Genomic DNA, 26,672 nt, shown 5'->3' on the forward strand with positions numbered 1-26,672 from the left:
CTTGCCTGCTTGCAGATCTGGGATGAGCATCCCTGCATCTTGCTCTGCTGAGCAGACTGAGCCCACAGATCACTGAACTGTACAAGCACTAATTGGCCTGAGCTTTGTAGCTCCTGTTTGGTACCAGACTCACTAGGTCCTAGCTGTCCACCTTTGAAAATATTGACAATTGTTGCTTTTTTCCACAGGTGTCATAGCACATCTTTCCTCTCTGATCCTGAAGAGCTGACTCTAACTTTTAGTTCATGATTTCAGAGGCATTTGATGCTCATATGCAGATGAATACTGGGAGTGTTTTTAAATAGAGAATGAAGTGATAAAGGCCCAAGAAGGAGCTAACTATGCTATGTGCTGTTTTGGGTTTATAGAGCTACTGAGCTGCTATTTTCTGCCTCCAATTTAGAAGAATCAAGTCCTAGCCTGGTTCTAAGAGATCAGAACAGAAGAGATGGGTAGAGAAACATCTAAAGAGTTCAGTTATTTTAATCTCATTCCAAATTATAAAGAGAAAACGTGAATAAATCAGTCTCTGTAAATGAAAATGCATTAATTTATTTCTTTTGGGCTGCTTATAGTACTTAAAATGCTAAATCACATTTTCTTTGAATAGGAAAGGCAGTTGTGAAAACAACTGTGATTTTAATCTGAATTTGCTTGCCCCAAAATGAATGCATGTGTCATTCTGTGCTTTCTGACCTTAATTTTTCAATTAGGGAATGAAATTTTTGGACATGGGATGTAAGAACTACAATGCACCAGCTGCATATTCCAGATGTGTTGCAAGCTCTCTCCCTGAGGATATCAAGGCATATAAGCAATGAAATAATTTAGTCAAAGACAGAAGCTTCTGCTAATACCTGGGATTTCTGTTTATTACAGCAGCTGCAGTTTTGTGTGTCTGTTCAGCTTGCTGGCATGTTTTTTGAATACCATGAAAAGTAAAGATCTCAAGGGCATTTCCTTTTACTTCTTCCTGTAGTTATAACCCAATTATATTGGTATAATGCTTCTGATTGTCAATAAAGCTTGTGAAAAGCTTACAGATATTTCAGTGATGGGAATTAGATTTTTTAAAGAAAAACACAGTCTTATTCTGAACTGTCCATTTTTGTGCGGCTATTTCCACATGTGCCAGTCTTCTGGGACAGTTTCTAGGAGGGTTCTCACTTTTGAGTCTCTTAAATCTCTTTCTTGTGAGTTACTGTCAAGACAACCAAATATTGTTCTCAGCCATTGCTTTAGTTTGGTTATTTATGGCTTCTTAAATATATTGTTTTCACTTTCAGTTATTTTTTTTCTGAATATCAAATTTCACACGTCACAAAATTATTTTGATGTTGTCTGTTTTCACCTACATGGTGTTGTATTCCATAGGTGCCACTCCACACCTTAGCAAAGCTGGATGATGGGCAGATAGAAAAGTCTTTGTTCACAGAGTATGCTCTTAGCACAGCAAAATATGCAGTCAAATAAGCAACTCTGCTCTGAAGGGTCCTGCATTTTTCAGTTCTTTATCATATTTTTATAGCTGAAGAAATCTCTCATTGCTTCAGGTTGGTCGGATCAAAAGAGTTCTTGACAGCAAGGGACAAAGGGTGTACTCTGTCATTACTGACATGATTAATTATTGTCGTGTTGCAGTCCTCATTTTGATGTGGAATCTCAAAGGCCCTTTCACGTTAGTGCCTGTGGCTACACAGCTCCTTACTTTCCAGGAATCAAAAGATGTTGAAACAGAATGAAAGAAATAATAAAATCTTATTTTTATTTTTCAAGGCCCGATCAAAAAATCGAAGATACAGCAGAAACCAATGCTGAAATTCTTGCTCGTCTCACTTCTGCGGTAAGGTCATTTCATCAACGTTTGAACTGATCATGTTTGAAATATTGTCATGTTTTGGATCATTTCAAATTAAAGACTTAGTCTACGTGAAGAGATGTTTGTATATGAAGACTGGTTTTTTTAGTCTCTGGAAGGAGAGAGCTTTATTGAGGTCTCAGTGTTCAATTCCAAAGCTGTTAAAATCAACCCAAGCAAGGACTGCAGCAGCCTGCTCTTGTAATAGATTATATTCATGGCCCAGAAGATACCCACTTGGAGGTGCCTTTTGTGCAATGTGCTTTACACTCAGACCCTCTTGGGTCATTGATGGGAGACAAAAGGAGAGAAAAGTCTTCAGCAGATGTTGTGTAGATTATCATAAATTTCTGGGGAGACCCACCTGGGTAACCTGAGCTTCCCAACTATGTTTAGCCCCAGTAAACTTCACTATAATATACAATAGCTTATTCTGTCCATTCTAGACTTTGGTGCATCTTGTTTATCTTGTGAGATCACTGTTCTAAGAAGCAGACAGGCAGGACTTCAGAAAGTTAAGCTAGACTGACTCAATTTAATGTAATCTGTTTGATAGCACAGAGTGCACCCTCAGAAAACTGGCAAGCAATGTGACACTGGGAGGAATGGTTCGTCACAATCCCTGGAGGTATTTCAAATATGTGTGGATGTGGCACTTGGGGACATGATTTAGTGTGGCCTTGGCAGTGCTGGGTTAACAGCTGGACCTGATGATCTTACAGGTCTTTTCCAACCAAAATAATTCTGTGACTCTGTGCTTGTGCTGCCACTTAGAGGGGCTTTGACAGCCTGGAGAGATTGGCCAACAGGAATCTCAAGTCAACGAAGGGCAGTGCAATATCCTGCATTTGGGAGAGATAACCTCATGATTCTATACAGTCTGGGGATTGACTGAAAAGCAGCTTTGCAGGAAAGGACCTGGGGCTCCTGGTAGACAGCAGGTTGAACTAGAAACATGCCCTTGTGGCAAAGAAAGCAAATGCTTCCTGAGCATTGTCCTTAGGCTAAGGCAGGATCATTCCACTCTCCTCAGCACTGTGTGCCAGATGTGGAGTTGGGTCCAGTTCTGAACTCTCAGTACAAGAGACAAGGATGTCCTGGGGTGTGTGTGAATGACCATGGAGATGGTTGGGGAATGGAGTACATGACTTACAAGAAGAGTCTGACAGAAGTGAGGATGGAGTTTGGAGAACAGAAGCTGTGCAGAACAGAAGTACTGATGTGTACAAATGCTTGATGGACAGGCTCTAGCTGGCCATGGCTTTCAGCAGAGGTTTGGATCAGATGATCTCCAGAGGTTCTTTCCTACCTCTGCCAGTCTGTGATTGTACAGTTCTGTGAACACTGCACCTAAGTCATGCTATCATCAAAACATGGAATTAGTTAATGTGTTTGGAAAGCCAGAGATTCTGTATATTCAACTTTATGCATCAGTATTTTAAACTGTATTGCATAAGCAAATGCTGTGTTTTAATGTATTGTTTATTGTCTCAATATTCAAATTCCTTCTTTTCTCTACTTTTTTTCTCAACTGAAAATGAAAGGTGACTCAGAACCTTAATATCATCCATTTTTGTTACCATACAGAGCAGAAATAGAAAACTGTGAAAGACTTTCTGCAAAGTTGCATTTTTTTCAAAAACTAAGGGGTTTTGTCAGTTAAAAAAAGGTGACCCGCTTAACAAAACAAAGTGACCTTTTGAGTTTAAGAACTGAATCTAGCAGTTGCTGGATGCACTTGAGTAACATGCATATTCTTAAACACCTAATTGGCAGTGAGTTCAGAGAGTTTCACATCTGCAGGGTCAAACCTGTGAACTACATCCTGAGTAATTTCAGCAGTAGGGCAAATGGACAAGGTTTTCTGAAATGAACCATTACTGTAGCTAACAAGCTAAAGAAAAATTGGGCAGTTCCATCTCCAGATGGCTTGAGACTCATCTATTGCCATGGTGATGTCAAGAATCTGATCTTTTCTCCTGCATTTTCTGATTTTCCACAGAACTTTGTAGTGCCTCTGTAATGATTTTCTAGTACCCCTGGGGAAAAGGCACAAGATCAGAGCAGAATCCTCCAATATTTAACACCTGTAGATGAACTTTACCTGTTTATCCCTCCAGAATATTGCTTTTTCTCCATGTAGTAGATTGGGACTTAAAATACTGACTGCAATATTATGGAAAGTCTTTTTAAGTCCCAGAAGGGTTTGAAACCTCAGCTCACACCATTCAGTAGAGGGCTGAGCTATCCAGTATCTAGGTTCTCTTTTTTTTTTTTTGTAAGCAGGAGCTGGAAACTGAAAGGGAAGTTATTAGCTATTACTGGAAATGTGTTCACACTGGCTTTTTGATTCCTTGAATGTTTATGTATTTTGTACAAAAGTAAACCATTCTTCTTTGAAGAATTCATAATTGAAAATCCTGCTTATGATACTCTGCACACCAGTATTTCAGAGGTGTGGAAAAACCCACAAAATCATTCCTACTTCCAGCCCAGCACTAAAACAGTCGAAGATTAGAGTTGACTTTTTAATTGGAGTCACAAATCCCACTGCTGTCTCTTCTACTTTTCTTTTTGCTTTTCATGGAGCAAAACATTTTTTTCAGGTCAGAAGAAAGTTTGTGTCAGCTTTTTTTTTTTCAGGGGATTCCATTCTAAATTTTCAAACCTTCACTGGTTGTGAGGATCCAACCCAAGCAACGTTGGAGGAATCTGGGTGCCTAAAATATAAATCCCTCTTTTAACCTATCAAATTATGTGCTTATATCATATGCTCCATTACATGAGGCACCAACAAAACCATCAAATCTAAATTCTAAAGGCATGCAGTGCAAAATGCCATTAGAAATACATTTAGATCAGATAATCTTTTTGGTCATGAATTTTTTAAAAAATGCAGTGGTTACTCATGGGTTTAAAAAAGCATTCCAGAGCTGTCATGCATCCCATGTCGTGCCTGAAGAGCAGCTTCACATTCAGTATTTTGTGTGCTAAAAGCAGAACTCAGTAGGATAGTTATGAGTTTTTCCACTGCAAAGCTTTTTTACCTTACCTTGTGATGAAACAGAAGAAAATATCAGGATGTTAATGAGGTGTATCTGGAAAATAGTTTTCTGGTACTTTAAGGCATCAGACAGTATTGTGTTTATTTAGAGCCCATCAAGCTATTTTAACTCAAGAGGCAAAAATGTGAACTAGACTCTTACTCTTTTTCAAAACCCTGCTGTTTAGAGTCTTCTGTTGAAGAGTTTCATTTTGAGATTCTGTAAGGATTGGCATTTTCTCTCTAGGTTTGAAGTCCTGCTTGGCACAATGGCATCTAGAATACTGTCTCACAAAAAACTACTATGGGCAGAAAAGGAAAAAAGGTGTTGTGCACTGTCTGCTAGATGCAGTTATGTCCACTGTGACAAAACAATAAGATTGTGATAAGAGATGAGCAGTACTTTTTAAAATTCTCTGTTCTTTGAAGAAAAGATTGACCATATAAATGAGCCATTTGTACTTAATCAAGCAGAAATATACCTGGGTATCACTTTCTATGCATACTCTTGTATATTGCAGAAAGAAAACTGATTGAGATGTGGTAGCATGCCAACTAATATGACACACAAAATGTTCTCTTTCAGACTTTAAAAATACTTCTGTAAATATTGTGTGGTGTACTGGCATTTAGACTGAATCAGTTTTGGCATTTGCAGTGCTACTCAAATGGGATACTATTTGGATAGTGTTAGCTTTGTAGCAACAAGCTATATGTATAAAACATTTTTTTAAATTTAATATGTCAATATGGTAGGCATAGTTCCTGTTTATATATTTTATTTTGTGTCTGCATTATCATCTTCAATGTGATGTGCAACTATTGATTTGTCAAACAGGCAGTAACTGAAATCCTATTAGGAGGGAGTATGATAATGGGTAGCATGTGTGTGCAGTGAGAAATGAATGTTCTACATGGATTTCCATCGGTGTTATGATGCAGAGGAATTGCATGTCCAGCAGGGATGTCAAGTGTATTTATGCTAAAATGACAAAAGCAAATGGATTATGAAATCTAGGGACACCAATCAAATCCAGAAGGATGCTCAGCAGTACCAATTCTTTGTGACTGAAGTGAATCCTATGAGAGGGAGCTCCAATTATCCTGAAGGAACCCTTTGATGAAGGAACTTTTGCTTACTGCTAACACCAGAGAAACATATTTTCCTCCTGCTTTATCTGAAGGGTTTTGCTCAAGTTAAGTAAAAAACCAGCTGCATTCGTGGCCAGCAGACTGAGATATTTAGCTTGACAAACACAAAATACAGAAACCCAGCCTTTTAATTAGCCCTGATTTTAGCACTATTTTTCAAACCTAAGAGGTGCCACCTTATAAGCAAAGTAATACTGCAAATACAGCTGCCACATTGCTGCCTTGTCTTCTGACTAGATTGGTTTTTCTTTGCAGCCATGGAGAGATTTGCATTTCTTGAATGTTTGATTGGGTTATGTGATACATTTGCAATTGTTTCAGGTTGTAGAGTCTCTTAAGGATAATCTTAGTATAATGTATTTATTAAATGCTAAAAGATAATGATGAGACATCAGTGAAATGCTTCTTGCTGTCAATAACATGTGACAATAGACCAGAATTAAGGCATCGAGAGGGTCTGAGAAGTGTAGCCATGAAAAGTCATGGTGTTGTTCAGAAACAGCTTGGGCTGTTTATTGAAAATCCTGTTCTTTACTAGATAGCTTGTATGTATTATTATACTACTTGTGTATAGCAGTTGCTGCAAGGAAGCACATAAGTTGTTTTTCCACAGAATAACTGGTCTTTCCCATTTTACTTGAAGTTTATGCTTACATTATCCATGATTAATATTTCTCCAGACATGGGAATGAGTGTACAGGAAGGAAGGAAGGGAAGGTAATATTGCCAGCTTGCACAATTGTGCTGGAAACAGGATGACATTTAAGAAAACTGTGGCACTGCCTTCGTATTTTCCTGCTTGGAGTGGCAGAAAACTCTGTCCCTCTCAGTGGGGCAGCATCAAGGAATAGAAAAGATCCTTTTACCTTGCAAGGACAGCAAAAAATTATTCTTGGTCCTTTGCCACAAAGGAAAGAAGGATGCAAGCAGAGGAAGGATGTGGCCTCTGGTATGAATGCCTTCTGCCACATGCAGGGTGTACTGCTGGGTGGCTCCTGGGTCTCTGATCAGTGGGTGCTGGAGTTACCATTTTGAGATGCCCTGTGCTCAGACCAGTATAATGCTAACTATTCTTTCACATTTTCAAGCTTCTCTTCAGAGTCATGACAATGGGATATCAATAGTTGTTACTAATTGCATTACTTTGGGAATTCTTTGTGGGCCTTGTGCCTTATGACCTGACCCAACCATGAAACTGCATGTCAAACCTCCCACTGTCTTGAGCCTTGTCTAGTCTGTTAGACAAGGTGACTAGTATGCATTGCTGGAGACTTTGTACAGAGAGGTGAGATAATCCCTAGAAAAAGTTGGAAATGTGCCTTTTTTTTTTTTTTATACTGAAGGCAGGCTATCTTGGGAAAATTGGAGAAATTCAAAGGAGCTGAGACATCTCCAAAGCACAGGTGGGGCAGAGGAAGGGGAAAACTGAGGTGTATGCAGCAGAGAGCATTGGGACTCTGTAGGCCAAGTGCAAGCAGCTGCAGTGGGCCAGATGGTGGCAGTGAAGAAGTAGGAAGTGTAAGAATAATGTATAGAAAAATGATAGGAAAAGAAAGACCTATGGAGAGAAGTGGATGTAGAGTTGAACTGGCTAAGGAGACTATGCAGAGAATATGAGGAATGCAGCAACAAGAGGATGAGGAAGGGAGCTGGTCAGCATGGCAGGGCTGTGTTAGCACAGGCTAGTGAGGGAGCCTGTAAAATTGAAATTAGCCCTGACTTCTGCCTTTCCATCTCAAGCGAAATTTTGATCCTGAAATTCTCAGCCATGCTACTAGGACAGGTTGTTTTCTCCTGGAAGATCAAAAAAGTGAAGGTCAATTATATACAGGAACCTCTGTCAAATGTCAGCATGAAGGACTTTCTTATTCTGGAGTCACACAATAAATCCAGTATTACAGTGTGCTCATCAGAGGCAAAACAAATATGGAAGAAGAAGAAGGGAGAAGTGTGTACTTGTGAAAGAGATAGGCTGTACAAATAAATTACAGGTCAGGCCCCCGAATTTGCCCATTCCCCAAGAATGTGTGGTATTTACATGGAATTAAAGAAACAGAATTCCCAGCTGAAGAGGAGATAGATTTGTTGGGAAAACTGACTGTAGTTTCAAAACCAGGCATAATTCCACTTGCAGACGATTTTTGAAAAATGCTGATAGCTCTTATCTTACCAGTGTTGCATTTTGTTTTATTTGACCATGCTAAGAACTATAACCATCCTTTTCTTTTCCTGATATTTTAGGTACAGAGAGAACTGGCTGCTGTCATTGCCTTGAAAGCAAGGAAGTCAGGTGAGTCAGGCTGAACTTCAGAGGGGTTTTTGTAATGCTGTTCCCTTTTGTCATTTCTTGAAGTGTCTTGAATTGTAACTGCTGTCTTTTTAATATGGCAGAGAAAAGATAGTGATGGAGAATCTGTGTATATAGCACAATGCAATTACAGTTAAGCTTATCTCCTTCCAGCTCATTACATCTAATGACCTAGCTAATAAAATCAGCGTTACAGTTGATCTTGGGTCTCTTTCTGTCCAAAATCATTATTTTCTTTAGGCTTGCGCTTTATAAAAAAAAAAAAAAAAAAAAAAAGCTGATATATTTATTTGACTTACATTTATGACAAATAAGTTGGTCATTTTCCTTTTTTTTAATCATCCAGTATCTCATGCCCTCATCTTCTTTGCCTTTTACTGGCCCAGCCAGGTGTTTTTCTTACTGCTAAAGCAAAAGGACAGCTTTGTGCATGAAGGCATTCTTTCCTGCCTGTATGTCTGTATGGCTGGAGAGGCAGGTCTTTGATCAGGGCAGGAGAAGTGGACAGGCATTTGGATAACTGGAAATCTCTGACAGTAAAAACACACTCAGCAAATGCTGGTGCTACAGTGCAAAGGGACTGAAATTTGTGGCCATCTCAGCTCCATCAGGATTTGGCAGCACAGGCACTTCAGAAGGTCGAGTCTGCATTGCTGAGCTGGAGCGGGAGGTGGGAAATGTTTTCCAGGGAGTGCATGGGAACCAACAGAACCTACCTGGCCAGACCTGACTCTACAGGCTTAACTCTCTGGTGTTCTGCACCAAGTTGAATGTATTTCTAAGAGTAAAACAGAGGTGGAGTGGCCTTAAATTATTAGTGTGTTCCCAAAGCCATTGAGGTCTTTGAGTGCATTTTCACTGAGCATCTCTTGTGATATTCAGTGATTTTTCTAGAAATCAAAGTCACGGATCTTGTGCTTCTTAAGCTATTTTCTGACTTGTTCATTGTGCTGCATCATAATATCTCTGTCAGTCTGTCTGTGGCTTACAAGTACAGCACAAAATTTACTACACACATGCACAATACAGCATGGTATTGTAAATTGGAGGCACCAAGAAGATATGGCTGGTGTACGTGTATATGTAAAATGTAAGTATTAAAAAAATATTCTAGACATAGTTTGATGCCTTTTTTTCTGGAAACAGAAGTACCCATAAGTTATAATCACATTCATCTATAAATGTAAATCTTAAAAAGCGAACACAAATGTGAGTGTGAATTCAGACCTGAACTGCTTCTGTGTGGTAGTTTTGCTTCTGGAAGTGCTTCTGTAGTTCATGATGTCAACACCCCTGGGCTGCTTGCCCTTGCCTGGTGTCACCCCAGTCCCACCTGACTGGTAATGGCTGAACATGCAAATGCTTCTGCTCTGGCTCAGTGCAGAGAAGAACAGGCAGTTTTAAAGAAGAGCTCAATGTAATCTTTTGTTTTGCTGATAAATGGGCTGAGTGTGGTGCCATGTACTTTTACTTCCTGCTTATGGAGGCATAAGAAATGTCTCTGCTTCTAAGCAGTTTTGTCAGCAAATATTACTACTGCTATTAGCTATAAATAGAATTGTTTCCCCCAAAAGAGTTGTTTTCAGCCTCTTATTTCCTTTTGGTGGATGGTTGTTAGAGTAGAAAATCAGATGGGCGTTGGATTAGGAATGAGGTAAAAGACATGAAAATCCGAAATGAGAATATCTCTTGGAATCTCCTTTTTACTGGTGTAATGGAAATCCTCAATGAACTGGTAGAAATACTTCAGTTAAAAATCACAGCCTTAAAAAACCAAAGCTCCTTATAAAGCTTTGCAGTGCTGTCCAGCCTTTTCTAATACATTAATGTAAGCACTTAAAATATCTGAGCAAAAGATCTGAGCAAAAGATAACTGATTAGTCAGTTTAACTAGTGTGTGCTTGTTGTTGAAATTTGCATTTCTTTATGCCCCATCTTGGATGCCTGTAAAAGATGGGTGTATGATCAGGCATAACTCTAAGGTCTAATTTAAGTTAATGCCTTTACTGAAGTAGCTGCAGAGTAAATTAGGGTGGTTGGTTATGTTCCTCTTTTTTTTTTATTGCTGGTGGTTAAATTCACAGTGTGGCAGTTCTGTGAGTGATCAAGCTGTGCTGTGCTGTGCCTGGTGAAGTGAAGCACGTTTCAGAGAGACTTCTGGAGCTGTAAGCCACAGCATCTTTCAAAGATATTGTTCTTCTAATCCTCTCCAAGACTTCATATAATTCCAGGAAATAAGCCACCAAAATTCAGACAAAGAGTTTATTTTGGCTTGTAAAGAGTGGAACATGGCTTCTGGGCCAGCTGCCCTGGGTGGCTTCCAAGCTGGTGTGAATGGCGTGGGAGCCTGGCTCATCCACCCTGGGATTGATGAGTGGGAGGGCAGGCAGTAGGCATGGTCCTCACCTGCTGCCTGGGACCTGGCTGCAGAGGGTAAATGATACATTAACCAAAGGCTTTCGTAGAGATCAGCAGCCCCACTCCCACCATCCACAAAAAAAAAAAAACAAAACCAAAAAACCAAAAAAAACAAAAACAATAAATTGCCCAATGCAAGGACTACACAATGGGTTCCAGAATTAGTTTAATTTCTGGATGTACCTCTCCCCTTAGACAGGCTCTTCACAGTGATTTAATTGCACTAGAAAATCTGGCTGATTTAAGGTTTTGCATTATTTGTCTAGAACTGCTGTAGTAATCACTATGTTAAGTTGCATGGAAAGCACTGTACAAGCACCTAAACACCACAGCTCCATGTGCAAGAGGTTCCAAGAAGGAAGGTTTACTGTGGTTGGAGGTGGGGGGGGCAAATTTTGCCTTCGGTTACCCGAATGAAACAGTTTGGTTTTGTTTAAATGAAGATTGGGTTTTCTACCTAGTATATGTATGTGACAACTACTTGCAACTATTACAGTTCTGGCTGAGGCAAAGATTTCCACACTGTATCTGCTGACAAAAACAGAGAGACCTGAGCCTGGTGTGGGGTAGGGCACAGTGTCAAATTCTTGCTAGTACAGGATCTGACTTGATGGAGAATGTCTGCTACCAGAAAATGAAAAACCAGCAGGGTGTGGGGTAGAATGCCTTTCCCCAAGAGCTGTTATTCTGTTTTGACTGTGGTGTAGGAGAATAGGAAAAATTCATGAAACTGGCAGATGCTGAAAGAAAAATGAAGAACCTGAAAAATTAAAAACTTCTGTGCTGTGGGTAAAAAGCTGTTTTCATATTCCAGATGTGTACTGCAAGTATATGACTCTGATAACAGGGCATATGCTGACAGACATGCTTGAGAGCCTTCATGCAGAGGGAGATCAACACTTTTAGTTTCTTTGCAAATTAAACTAAACCAGGGTAAAAAAAGTGTCTGTAATTCAGTAGTGTTGATGGACCTCAGTAACACTGTTGATTTGAAATCACATTTATATTTCATTAGACTAAAGCTCTCATGATAAAGGTGACCTAGGAGGGGGAAATGAGCTTGTGCAATTCTCTGTGGCTTATAAAAATGCATTGAAATTATTCTTGCCTAACCTTAGAAATAGATTAAATACTGTCTTCTGTGGTTTGGTAAAAGGTCTTGGGGAAGTAAGTAACTGGAGCAGAAGGGAAATTTTCTTTTAATTGTAGGCACTTGGCATTAAATTGTTTTGTTTATTTATACCTTGCTGGCTTCTGATAGCTTCTTCAAATATGCTGAAATGTAACATAAATGCAGCCTCCCATCTGAAGATTTACAAGGGTTGGCATTTATCTCAATTGCTTGTCATGGCTCGTGACATGTTTCTACTGTGTTAGAGATGGTAGCTAAAACAAGGATAAAAAGCAGCAAATAGCCTAAGGCTGGAGGCTTTAGCTGGTGGCAAATCTACACAGGTACATGTGAACTGATCAAAACCTGTCAGGTAGATGCTTTGTACTGGTGTTAATCCCATCCACAAACAAGATGCCTTGCATTTCTGTGCACACACTGAGCTGCACCCCATGGCATCACCCAGTAAATCCCCTTATAGGAAAAAGAATTTATATAACTTTATTTGTGCCAAGGATCAATTGATAAGAGCATGGCTCTTTGTGTTTATGCATACAGGGGCTAATTAAGATAATAGCTGACAGGGTATGGATGAGGTAGCAAGATGTGACTCAGCTTCTCCCCAGGCACTGCAGGAGCAGTGGCAGGTCTGTGGGTGCTTCTCCCTCCCACTGTGAAAGGCAGGGCAGCCACAAATGCCCTAGAACTTGTGTGTGGTTTTTCTCCCTTATGAATGATACTCAGGTTTCCATTATATAATTAGACACATTTTAGTCATGCCATTCTTGAATTGGCAAGCTCTAGCGATTTTTTAAATCTGTAATTTACATTTTATTTATAATCATGTACAATAATTTATACTAATATGAATTTTGCAATGCATTAACTCCATATTTGAGATCTTCTGGATTGCCTCCACTCTATTCTTACATATATGTATGCACAGCCACCCTTCCCCTTTTCTTTTGTATTGCTTCTGTCAGAACCTAACTGCCTATGTGATTTGCTTCGTATTTTTATTTTAGTGCAGACGATTCAATATGAAGCAGTCACTGGGGCTTGAGCTTTGCCGACATGAATGAAAAGCAAGCTGTGAGCAGCTATTCCCTTTCCCAGCCCCTGCAGCACCTCCACAGTGCTGCTGTCAGAGCTGATTGCGTGACTCCACTCAAACACACTCCAGGCAATGTCAGCCCGGTTAAACACATGAGAACAGTCAGGCTGGGTCAGGTTAAAAGTCCATCCAGCTACGCTCCTACCGTGAGTGATGAGCAGGGCATGCTTAGAGTGGAGAAACAGAGTGAGTACAGTCCTTCTGGTGTATATACTCAGCATCTACCAGCATGTGATAGAGGGATTTTGCTGTACCCACACTGATGGGGTGGGTAACCCTTCCTGGACCTTTTCTCCATTAATTTATCAAATTGCTTTTTAAGCCTGCTTATACTCCTGACCTTCATCATCTCTTATGGCAGCAAATCTCACAATTCACATGTGTAGTATGTTAAAACGTATTTTTTCTTGTTTGTTTTTAAAGCATTCCCCATGGCCCTCACTCTGTTGTGACATAGCTCTTTGCTGACAGACAGTAGTGAATAGTCCACTCCCTATTTATCATTATACTATTCAGGATTTCGTGCACATCTGTCATACCCCTGTGAACCGTCTCATTTCCCATCTGTATCACTAGTCATTCCTCATACCAAATCTCTTCTGTAAAATCTGATTATCTTTGCTACATCTCTTATATTACTTTTGAGATGGGGCAGGCATACAGTATAGCAGCAATATGTGCTAGAGTTGACACTAACTGAGGGTGGCAGCTTCTTATCAGGGTGGGGAGGTGGAGGTGTGTGGAAAGGAGCCCAGTAAGACACTTTTGGCAGCACTAAGCTGTTTTATCAGCTTAGTTAACTCAGGAAACTTCATCTTTATCTTTCAGCCCATTTCCTCAAGTAGTACAGATCCCTGTGAGACTTCTGGGTAAATTTATTCTACAATAATTAGCAAAAGCTTTGTCATCTGGTGCTATCTGAATGTCCTATGCTATGTTATTCATTTTATTAACTTGAAGTGTTGTTATATAGAAAACGAAAATAATTACAAATTTTAGTTAGATTTGTATACACACTTGAAAAATGACTTAAAAATACATGATCAAAAGTCATTCAAGAATGGGTTATTTCAGCATTGTATGTACATTTCAAACATATGAAGTACTATTGAATTTACATGTTTCATAAACAACCAGGTATTCAATATCTTTGGAGTAAAATGTACACAGTTTGTTACCACCTATGCCACTGAGAAAGGGCATAATGAGGAATGAAAAAACTTGATCCTATTTACAGAATAAAGTGACACTTATGTGCCAGAAAGGCGTGCATTTTTCCTGGTGAAAAAAAAATTTAGACAGTTTCAAGTGTGGGGAAAGGGCAAATCAGTAGGATCTTACTGCTTTTCTGTTCTCTTCGTGTCCTTTTCAATAGGTTTGCTTACTTAACTCAAGTAGTGCCTCATTTCATTGCAACTTCCAGTTCCTCCAAGCACTCAGTTGTTTAAAGCAAGGGCTGAAATTAGTAAACTGTGGGGAATGAGAGTTCTTCTGCAAATTCTTCAGCAAATGATATTTACAGGATTCAGCCTGGAGAAATAGCCATTTACAGTGAAGGTGCAGGACAGTTGTGCTTCTGTTAGTTCCTGGTGACAGTATCTTTGTTTTTCCCTTGCCCACTGAAATGTGATTCAAAATAAAAGCTCCACCTGAGAACATAGCTAGCAATATTTTAAAAGTGACACTGTATTTTAGGATCTTTCTTTTAGGTCTGTGATTTCAGGTCTAGAAGTAAGGGAGATGATCTTGGTTTGTTCAGCCTAGAGAAGAGATTGAGGGAAATCTCGTGGTGGTCCCTTGTGAGGAAAAGCAGAGGAGCAGACACTGATCTCATCACTCTTGTGACTGTTGACAGGACTCAAGGAAATGGCATGAATTTGAGTCAGGGGAGGTTTAGTTTGGATATCAGGAAAAGGTTCTTCACTCAGAGGGTGCTTGGGCACTGGAACAGGCTCCCCAGGTCTTTCTGAGTTCAATAAGCTTTGGGGCAATGCTCTCAGGCACATGGTGATTCTTGGGGTGTCCTGCTCAGGGATGATGCTGATGGGTCCCTTCCAACTCAGCATTATTTATGATTCTGTGATTCTAATTGTGCTTGCTTCTTTAAGCAATCCTTTCAAAACATTCGGGAATCTCTACCCCTAGGGACCAGTGGGGGTTACAGTGATGTACTGCATGCATCACATGGGATTCTTCCATTATTCCTGAGATCAACCACACACAGAAAATGATAGCATTTCAAAAGGGCAGGATCAGTGCCCTTATAGCCCTGGGGAATGGTCCTCGTTTTTGCCCACCCTGGGTGATGCTGGGGGTGGTAAATGCCCTGAACAACATCAGTGAAAGGACTACACAGTAACACTTAACAGCTGTTGTGTACTCAACAGCTGATATAAAGAAGAATGGACTCAGACTCGGATAAAGAAGGAAAAGAGCTCTCTACTGGGAATTGTGGTGAGAGGGATTTTGGCAGTTTATGGTTTTGTTTTTGCAGTTTTTGCAGAACCTTGAGCATAGCTCTTTCTGTGTGATCTTAGGTACTCACATAGAAGAAATCAGCAATGCAGAATAACTGTGTAGGGGAAAGATATTTTGCACATATGCAAAAAGAGATGGCACAGTAAGGTCAGAAAGAAGCAGTTGTGCAAAAAACAGCCCCCAGGTGAACGTTTTGTTTACTGGGGCTTTGGGAGAGGCATTTACAATGAGTTCACAGAATTTATTTATTCAGAGTCCTCTTTGTTTCCTGCTCCTTTCCTGGCCATGCCTGGGGGATGTTTCCATGGAATAGAGAGCAGTTTTTTCACTTTGCACCAGACCCCTCAGCAACAGTCCATACCTCCTTGTTTGATCTGTTCCCAGCAACCATTCTCTGATCATGTAATGGCCTCTTTCTTCTCCATCCTTTCATCAGCTTGTTTCAGACAACACTGTTATAGGTACATTCACTACCACATGATTTAAAAAAAAAAAAAATTAAATATCACGCAGATGAGAACAAATATCTACAATTACTGGATAAAATTTAAAACTTTCTGCATTCAAGCATCAAATGATTCCCCTCAAGCTGTGATTGGTACAAAACCCCTTGCTTTTGTCTCTTCCTGTAATAATCCTACAGCATTTTCATATAATTTTTCTCATTTTTTTTCTCCTTGATAAAAAAAATTACTTCATATGTTCCTAAAGTGAGTATAAAATATGGCTTTATTTTTGCATGCATCACAAAGGGCCAGGCATTGAAAACCAAATCTCCTCTGGCCATCTGAATCAACAGTAGTTGTTTTTCTGCCCATCTCATTTAGCCAGAGGTGTTTTACAAATTTTATTGTTCTAATGCACCACTACCTGGCATGAAATATGGACCTTCAAAGCCAGATGAAAAGCTTTTATAAATAAATTAAACAGAAGTTCCTAACAAAACCAGTTGTACAGTATTGTGAAATGACCATGATCTGACTGAGCTGGGAAATATTGGTGGCTTTACTTGGTACAATAATTTTTAAATTTATAATAGGTATATAATGCAGGCAGACCTGAGCCTCATTTTAACTAAAGTTTGTCCTTCCTGTGGTCATTTAGGAGGAGTGGGAAGGAGTGGCGCCTTCATGGTGATCAGCAAGACCAAATCTACATCTGCCAGCCTCCTTTCTTACCACAGTGGCTTTGCTCTGTTTAGATTGCAGATACCTACCCTTGCTGTTATCTGTTCCTTTTGATAAACTCTGCAATGAGAGGAAATGCTCTTGCATCATTTTCTGGAGTCCTGTTTCCTATTTGAGATTTGAGAAATGGCTTGTAGCACTAAGACTCTTGGGAACTTCTTTTTCTACGTGGAAACGAATCAGAATAATGAGTACCCTCTGTGCAAATTCAATATTAGTTCTACACCTAAGGTCAAGCAGAAGTTAATGATCATTTTTTACGTACAGAAGTCAGTTATGAGACCAACATTACATTTCATACTTTTGTAACTGTAAAATAAAATGCTGGAGTAATTTATGTTAAATTTATTTAAACTACAAAGCTTAAATATCATAGCATCCCAGATTAGGGTTTGAGAGAAAATGGCATCATTGTCACTTGTGCAATAGTTCATTCACCAATTTACAAGTAGCTTTATTCCATCTTGTGCTTGCTGTGCTTTTTACATACAGAGGTGCTGAACAATGCTGTAAGCAGGAGCCTGTCTCTAATAATTTTTGCATTTTCTTTGTTTCTTTAATTAGCTGATTTTCTCAGCTGATTGCACAGCTGTCTGGGCAACACCCCCCCGGGGGTCTGCCAACTGTTTCAGAGATATGTAATGTACTCAGTGAAGGGAAATCTGTATGGTAATTTGCATGTATATATGCAGAAATAGTGGGAAGGAATAAGAAAGCTCAAAGGCAATTTTTGTATTGCTAATAAAAGGAAACACGTTAAGGATGAGCTTAAAAAGCTTTCTCTTTTCAGTAATTTCTGAGAAAAGATTACTCTTTCATGGTAAATAAGGAACCAATTCTCAGATGGAAGGTTTTGTTCCTGGGATTATTGCCCTCACAAACAGCTTTTGGGGACTCCAGAGATACTCAGTGCTTGTTAGTTTTCCCTTTACTTTGGAAACAGAACTTGGAAAATGCGGGAATATGCAGGAGGATGTGGTCTGGTCTAAAATGGTCCCCAAATCTGAGGTTTGCAAAGCATTTACTGGCTGCTCATCTTCTTTTCCATTGCTCAGCACTAGTGCTCTACATAGCCTAGAGGATCTGGCTTTTAGTTTCCCCAGTGGTGTCAGTATGAGCTATTCATTTTTTTCCACTCTGATAAATTAATAAGCATCAGCAAACATTGTAACACTGTCAAACAGCTCAGAGCTGCCATAGTAACCAAACCTCTCTAGAGCTCGCTGTATACCCTCCATAAAGAACAACAGGGGTTTTCAAAAGTTCCATTGTTCAAAAAAACAGTAAAGTTTTCAAAAATAATGAAATCAGTTATGTGCTGAAAAAAATAAAACAGGGGCTTGTTTTTTCTTAAAAGCTTCATGCCAGCAACTTCCATTGGAAAACAAAACTAAACAAAACCAAAAAACCCAAGCAAAAATGCAGAAAACAAACATTCCTCTTAAAAATTTGGAATATAAGAAGAGTGCTAGAAGTTGTGAGCTTCTCAGCAGCTGACAATAAATCAACTGGTGCAGGCTGCTGGCAATTCTGGAGCCTTTCCCCAGGGGAATATTCTTCCAGATTCTTGAGGTCTTGTTGGTTTGACAGGGGCAAAAAAATTCCCACAACAGGCTGTAACCATCCAGCAGGAATGAGGCAGTGAAAGTCTCCTGGCTTGTCAAATGAACCAAGTCCTTGTGTTCATTCTCTTTAGCTCTTCCAAGGTGGGAATGTGACTCCTATCTGTAGACAGCACGTAGGTGCCTTCAACTTACTGGCTAGATAAAAGAGATTAATATATGAATTGTGATCACAGAGTGCTGGAAAGACTGAAATCATACAAAGGGCAGGCTAGTTTGATGTTGTAGGATGTTAGCAGGTTAAAGAACAGTACTAAATAATAAATTAACGTCTGCATTTGAAATGAAGGAGCATCCCTGAGTACATGAGCGATGTAGCCTTTGGGGTGACCGAGCTTTGTATGGCAAGCAGAGCTACTTGTGGAGCAGGTGCAGGGACAGTGAAGTCCCCATGCAGCCTGTGCAGTCCCAGGTGAGCTTGGCAGTGTTTGTGCAGCTGGAATCCCCACGCTGAGCTGCCCCTGGGTTTGCAGCCTGGGGGTTTGCAGTGGGCTAAGTCAGTTTGGTCTAAGGAGCAACCTAGGGCAGTGCAGGACATGTCTGCTGACGGTGGTTTATGGGCTCTTGTCCCCAAAAATCAGGCGGTCCTGGCCCCAGAGATGGATTTCACAGCAAGCTCAAGGGCTGCAGCTGGAGCTGTGTGGCACAAGGGGTCTGGCAGCAGCGTTACCTTGAGGGGTGTCCTGTCCCCCTGCCTGCTGCCTGGGTGCTCTGTTCTCATCCAGATCACCAAACTCAGCCAGGTTAGTAGTAGTCCTTTGCCAATGCACAAATCCCAAATGCCTTATGGCAGCACAGAGGGGGAGCAGCCCGTACAGGGGGTGTGGGACAGCCAGCAGTGATGGGGAGCTAAACTGGCTTCCTGGAATGGCCATGTGGGTGCCACACAGAACCAGCTGCTTCCAGATGTGCTTGCTTCTTGTTCAGCAGCAAAATGGTTAACTGTGATGACAGTCCTTTCTTAGGCATTTAAATAATTAGCTTTCACGGTTAACACCCTATTAAGCCAAAGGAGGAAGTTCACACCTCTCCGGGTGTTATTGTTCCAGTCTGGCTGGCTGCTGCAGCAGAATGACGATAGTGCCTTGGTTTGTGTTGAGAAGGTTATCTTTGCAGCCAGAAGGGGTAGAAAGAAGAAATTTCATTTATAGGAAAGGAAGAAAGCACAATAAAGCAAAGCCTCTGGGAAGATTACAACGCTGTGGGTTCCAGGAGTTGCTTTATTTGTGGATTTTTTTAAACTGTCCTTCCCACTTTCAGCTGGGTGAACAATTCTGCTATATTGAACAAGACTAAGCCTTAAAATGAAATAACATGCTTGTAATATTGTGTGACTTTAAAAAATCTTACTTATCAAATGTAATTGATGTAATTAATTTACCTTCAAGTTTGAGGCATAAAGAGCAATGTGTCACAAAGGCACTGCTCTGTGGGTGACCTTGGCTCATTCTTCCATAGGTAGGAGAAGGTCTGTAGGGCTGCTGGTGTCTGCTGTTACCCTCACTGCATGCCAATGTCTAGCTAAGGAGAGCCCTTTAGCATGTGTGTAATGCTCCATACTGGAAAGACAAATCCCTTCCAGTGCCTTGAATCTACACTGAGCTTTGTGGCACAGCTGTAAAAGCAGGGGGGAGCATGGTTGGTTGGTTCCAGTGTGAGCAATGGTTACGTTCCCTTACCTTTCACACCCCTGTGTGATTGCTGACCCTGCTGCAGTAGCAGGTACAAAATGATTTATTTTGGTTTCTTATTTCTTCATTAATTTTTTTTCCTGCTGATATAATGATCTGAAATGGAATCCCTAAAGGACAAACCTCTCCCTCACGAGAGTTCTTGTGGTAACATAAGTTTACAGAAGAATCTACTAACAAAATCTCACCTCTATTCTGTGAGGGCACAAGGAACTCAGATGATGGCCCTTGAGATTCTTATGTGACTATAAAACATCAACATCCTGAATTCCCTTGACTAATTTACAAATGGACATGTTTGAACTGCACATTAGCAAGCTCATTTGACATCTTTTTCTTTCATTCATGATCACCTTTCCTCCAACGAGAAATGCTACAGGTAGAAAAGGGAACTGGTCCCTTTACATTTGTTTGTATCTTTTTCCTGTCTCAGGTCTCAAGGCTGAACCCAAATACAACATTCATAGATACACATAGATCGGGGTAAACTACCTTTTCCTTTCCCTGTTACTGCTGCTTTGTTAAACATGCTGGGATATTTGTATCAGGGAGCAAAACTGGATTTATGGTGGTGGAGAAGGAAACATTTGGCTCAGCTCCAAAGTTCACAACTTTTTTTGTATGTACAATTCCAGAATCAGCATTTGCCTGGGAAATACTTTCCCGTCCCACCCTAAGCTTCCGCTTGCTTTTCCTATGGTTGAATTTGCAATATCAATTTTTTAAAATAAAAAAATAAATGGCCAGCTAACAGTAAGTTGGAAATTATCCTTGAATTCTTATATTTTGTGACAGAACTTGTATTGCATATACAACAACCCGTGAGAGCAGTGCCTGGGCTAATTCTAGGAGTGTCTATGAGTTGTTGTGGGGTTAGGAGGCATACTGTGTCTAACAATTCTGCAGTCAATTTCTTACATGTATGTGGTGGCCCTCAGTAGTATAAATTTCTAAATATACCAGAATATTTTAAGAAATGTATGTTTTTTTCTGTTTTATAGACAAAGCACATAGTAACCTTTTCCTACAGAAACCAAGAAAATACGATTAGAGTTTGTTACTTGTCTGTGTGGCCACTTCAGCCTTCAACGGACAGTGTTCTTGTGATGGGAAAAAAGATGTGATTCCTTGAGTGCTGCTCCCTGGGTGTAGTTAAATGGTCCAGTTGTAGCTGGTTCTTTTGGGTTTGGATAAGAGGCAGGGAGGACAAAAAAAATCAAGTTTGTGATGGAAATTTCTGGAAAAAGAGGCCAAATGCTCCTTTTCTCCCAAGAGAGCTGCAAGAACGTCAGTGTGAGGTCTGGTTTGTTTTTTTTTTTTTCCTTTAAGAAAATATTTACTGCTTCTTTTCTACATTCCTTACAAAGTCTAAACAACATTGAGGCCAAGGAGAGCTGGGTCTGGATGATAAACTAATTCAGGTTTCTTTAGAGCTGAGTTGTGAAATCGCTGATAAAAAAAATCTTTCTTTTTCCTTTTAAGCCATTCACTTAGAGTAGATTTAAACTGAGGCAATTTTCTCATCATCTTTAAAACGATGCTCATGGTTAAATCATTCAACACTCAAGGATAGCTGTGTTCATTGGGGGTTGTGGTCATGCAGCCCCTTTCTGTTTCCCTTTGTGCCAGGTAAGAGATGGTGCTGCCCTCAGTTCTGGGTGTTTGCTGCTTGTCCCTGTCTCCCTGGCCAGACACCATCCACTCTCTAACCTGCCTGCCCAGCCAGGTCAGCAGCAGGTGCTGCTCCCTGAATGTCTGCCTGTTCACTGGGGTTGAAGATGCTCTGGGGTGTTGGCCCTGGCACTGGGCAGGGAAGGGGACACTTGTAACCGAGGCCTGTGACAATAAGTCAGTTGGCAGACACTAACCTTCTCCCCTGGCACAGCTGTTTGTGAAGTGCCCATCTGCTCAGGGCTGTGGAAAAGCTGGCTGGATCAATGTAAATCACTTAAACCTGGATGCATGGTCTTGTTACTAGTAAGGTGCCACTCCTGTAAATGCCATGATTAATAGCCAGAGTCTGGGGGATGTTTTGCCCATGAGTGCCTACAGCAAATTGATTTTAGAAGAAATCAGAAAATTGAAAGGAGAATTGGGGAAATGTTATGCTAATGTAGACTTAACGATTTGAGAAATTGTCAAACTACCGATTTTCAGCATTTGTTAATGTCTTCTGGCATTGCAGCATTCCCATCTCAGGCAGGTTCTTCTGGAGTGGTCCACACATCAGTGTCCTGAATCCTCTGTGTCTCCCACAGTGGCAGTGGGTAGAACAGGGTCAGGCATGTGTGGGACTGTGCAAGAGGATGAGGCAGCTCTTGGGGAGGAAGGCTGGGAGATGGGTTAGAAGGTACTGCACAGAGCCCCCAGCCTGGCTGGATAAAGAAGGTTGCCTTTAGGAACCCTGCCCTGTGCTAGAAAAGCAGGGGTCACACATGGCTGCTCAGGCCATCCCTCTCCTTACTGTGTCATTGTGTTGTTCCTTTTCCAGACTGGGGCAGAGATATGGCACAATATCCCAAGAGTGTTTTGGTTTGGCCTAGCTTTAAATATGCTGGGATCTAATGTCCATTATAGATGCTGTCTGTTACAGCTACAGTCTGACCCCATGTTTTCAGTATTCACCTTGAGTTTTACAGGTTTCTGGTAAAGTGATGTTAGAACTCTGTTTTCTTTGATAATAGATTTTAAAAGGTCTCATAATGGAATAAAATGCATTGACAGAATGACTTATTTCCCCTTTTATAATTACATTTTTATTACCTTTTTTTTACTAGCATAACTGTGGGGGAAGAAACAAAATTGTATCCTATATGGCATATGGCATAGTGATATCAGCAGCAATACTGCTGTAGGAAAAAATAAATCCCTACAATTTATTTTAGGGTCAAGAACAATCCAAAGTTACTTTTCTTTAAAATTGTTAGGTGCTGCCTAAATCTTAGGCTGCTTTTTGTCTGCAGAAGAGCCATTGCACCCATGCAAACACCAAGCTGTACTCTATGGCTCACTTAGGTGTATGAGCTTGGCCATGGTAACCTGGTTATGTCTGAAGATTCAGGCTGAGGGCTGAGGATAGATAGGTGAGGATGCCTGGGGAAGATTGTACCTGCCTAGCCTTTCTCCTGCTGCCTTTGCTCATCAATCAAATTCTGAGCTCCCTCAGCTTGCAGACATAAGGCAACTCAGGACTGGTGATCCTTGTCTGAATACACTGTGCTGTGGGCTATGTCTGTTCAGGTGCAGCCTGGTGAGCAGCTCAGGTGCACAGGGGAGAAGGACAGAGGAGGAGGGCAGGAGGAAGCACACCAGCTCAGCCCTCCCACCCATCCATCAAAGCCATGAGCCTGGAGGTGCTTTTTAGAAAATAGATGTGACAGCTCTGCTGCTTCAAGGACCCTTCTGGTATCACAAATGCTGTGGCTAAACCAGGAAATCACTCAATATGTACTCAAGATCAAAGATATTTGAGTGTGGTTCTTCTAAGTTGATGTGTACAGTATAAGGTGAAGTCCCTTTGCGTGTGTTTCATTGGGTCTGACTCTCCCGACCTGCATGTGTCACATTTCAGAATCTCTGAAGGCTCAATGTCCCACCAAAATACAGCAGGTGGCTGTGCTGACTGAAAGGGTATAGATAGTAAAACTGCCTATAGATGAAGCTGTTTGCAACACAGAAGTCTGATGTGTTCTTTCATAAGAAGTTCCTTATTTCTTTAGCTGGATGAACTCCTAGCACTGGTTTTGATCCTTCAGGGGATTACAAGTTTGATGCAAAACTTTAAATAGTCTACCAAAACTTGCTAGCTTTAAGTGATTTAATTCATATTAATTGAGTGAGGTTGCTGGTTTCTTCTATTGTGCTAGCAGCAAAGAACTTTCAATAAAACATCTCCTGCTACCACTTATTTCTGGAGATGGCCTTCATGGCTAGTGTGATATTTGTTAAAATTGACATAAGTTTGCTTACAGAGAATTTTCCATCTAAGGTGAGGGAAAAATCTGCTTATTTTGTTTAGTCTGACCTGACCTTCTGCAATATAATGGAAGAAGAGGGAGACCTTATTTTTTTATTGCTTATGAGTCATGATATCTTGTTACAATATATGGAAAAGTGGAGTTCCTTAAATGTCATTGTTTTATCAGGACTAACAGTAGCATAGCTATAACTACCTAATACTGGATTTTATTGCCTGGGAAAAAAGAAAGTATACTGTATTTAGTGCATAATACTAAAAATACTTTTGGAAAAATAACTGAATTTTTCCAAACCCAGTAAGGTGTATCTTATAGGATCTGTCCAAAACCACTCCAGGAGTTAACCACAATGCTAAAGTTTAAATATTCATTGAATGGTCATCCTCTTTGATCTAAAGTGGGCCATGCTGCTTTGCTGCTTTTTGTGATTTAAACCTGCCTGCTTCCAATATATTCATCTTTCTTATTTTAGCAATTCATCAAAATGAAGAAAACAGCAATCAAGATATAAGAGGACTAGAAGAGCTCAAGGATATCTCTGATGCACAGGTACATGTGTAAGATTAATGGAATCTTGGGAGTGTTTTCAGTTCTACAAGTTGAAGAACTGCTTCCAATAGCTCTGGGAAATGGATTTTCCTCGATGTTCTGTGCAGGGAGCATGTAGGAGGGAGAAAATCTGTTGGATCTTGTCTTATGTGACTATTTAGAATAAGATTGATGATTACTCTGGGAATCAATCCCATGATGTTGCAATTGGACAGCATTCTTCAGCTATCTTTCTGCTCCTTTTAGATAATACACATAGCATATACCAGATGTGAAAGTAAAATGAGATGTGTTTTAGGAGGCAAGGGCATATGACATTTTGATTGAATTTTAATCACTGTAAGTAGACATGCAGTGAAATAGGGATATTTATTAGTCACTCAAGTGCAAGCAACAACCTTCTTCTTTCTTTCCCTAACTGCCCTCATTTACAACCAAAGCACACTTCTGGATATTGCTCAGAAGAAACTAAACTGCCTTTTAGAGTATTTTATTGTGGGATTGCTTACCCTTTTAAATTCTGTGAATCTTTTTTGATTAATGTGCAATTCATTCAATCATTTAATTCATGTGTTCAAGCTGTGCAAGTGTAGCTGTATTGCTCATTGTACTGGTACTGATTATTGCTTTTAATTTAAAATTGATTTTTCCCAGTCTTGACTTGTTTTTTCTCCTTATTTTTCTCTTGCAAATGTTCCCCACCAGTTGCCACCTTTTCTCCTTCCCCTATAAGCAGCTTGCAGTTCCTGCCTCTGATTTATCTCCCTCACATCTTGGCAAGCTGGAAAGTTGTGTGCAGGAAAGACAGGATTTATGCTGATGTCTGTGAGCAGGCTTAGCTGAAAGGGTACAAGCCATGTAGCCAAGAGTGCCTCACAGAGATATAGAAAGGACCCAGCAGGAAACGCTGCACAAAAAATTTTGTTTTCTGTTTTTTGTTGGATTGTTTTGGGGAAGGGTATGAGGGGAAGGATTTCTGTATCCTCAGTTGTATTTAGTTGCTGTAGTTTTTTTTTTTTTTTAATGTTTGTTTCCATTTATGACATAGACAAGGTCCATGCAGAGCTCCTACATAGTCAGCTAGTAAGATTACCTGGAATAATTATAGAAGCCCATAAAAATGTATTACTGGGGTATTGTTTCACCCAGATTTTAATTGGTAGGAAAACAGCTTCTAAAATTTAAAGAACATGAAACACCTTTAAAATTATGCAATTATTAAATGAGCAGTTAACAAAAGCATTCATTGCTCTGCTGGGAGGAGAGCAGGAGTGTTATCAAAGCAATGGTTGCTCCAGTTCATTAGCACCATAAAAATGACATCCAGTGAAATCCAAATACAGTTTGTTTTAAAGGAGTAGATGGTTTTTTTCACTTTAGTGGAACTGTGCATATGACTGGAGCAAAGCAAGGGATCCTGTCTTTTGAGGAAGTGGCACATGATTTTAAGTTTTCAGGTTGATTAAAGGTGAAGCCAGTAATGATTACATTTTTTTCACCAGCAACAGAAAGAGAGGAGAGAGGTACAATAAAAGAAAACCAAACCACCACAAACCACTTGCTAATAGAATTGAAGGGTGTAGTGCCTGCTCTAAGCACTGCTCTGTGGGAGGGAGGCTTGTAGTGGATAAAGTTGTGGAAGTGTAGAAAAAATAGGCAAGGGAATTTTCAAAATCAAACAAGCTGTAAACATTGTAAATTATATAAATGAAAGATCCCATCTTGTCTTCCTAGGGATGTGTTAATTCACCTCTGTGTCATTGCTGGGATGCTCATTTATGACCTATGCAAAGGGAATATTTTCCAATGGATATGCTGAAACAGAAAGTGTGTGTTGTCAGCATCTTCTTCCTTTTTCCACCCTCAGTAGTGACTAATTTGCTTTCATTCCCATTAAACTTTTTAAAAATTTCATTTCAAATATTACATAAACCCACTTAATTATAGTAATTTTGAGCCACAAATGGTAGTAAAGCCTTATTATAAGGTACATTCTTTTATAATTCATTTAGATAAAGTCAGTTAAACTATACAACTTTTTAATTTTCATCTTCACATATGTTAGTAATTGTATCTGTTTTGGCCAACATGAATTAGAGGTCTGAGCAGCAACAAGGGTTTTGGAGAATGTATGCCTGCACAAAATAAAAAACAAAGTCATACT

The 26,672-nt window shown here is 40.1% G+C and overlaps 1 protein-coding gene across 2 annotated transcripts in view; it reads left to right on the forward strand.

The window, feature by feature from the left end:
* RAPGEF5 (Rap guanine nucleotide exchange factor 5) overlaps nt 1-26,672 on the forward strand; it is a 154,848-nt gene that overhangs the window by 35,749 nt on the left and 92,427 nt on the right. The window contains exons 6-8 of one of the 2 annotated variants that reach the window (XM_079302279.1): nt 1,777-1,843; nt 8,295-8,343; nt 24,432-24,508. In XM_079302279.1, the coding sequence (XP_079158405.1) occupies nt 1,777-1,843; nt 8,295-8,343; nt 24,432-24,508 (193 nt within the window). Of the gene's footprint in view, nt 1-1,776; nt 1,844-8,294; nt 8,344-24,431; nt 24,509-26,672 lie in introns of those variants that run through there. The other variant, XM_079302280.1, reaches the window with a different exon arrangement.

Source organism: Erithacus rubecula (genome assembly GCF_903797595.1).
Source record: "Erithacus rubecula genome assembly, chromosome: 3".
Lineage (NCBI taxonomy): Eukaryota > Metazoa > Chordata > Aves > Passeriformes > Muscicapidae > Erithacus > Erithacus rubecula.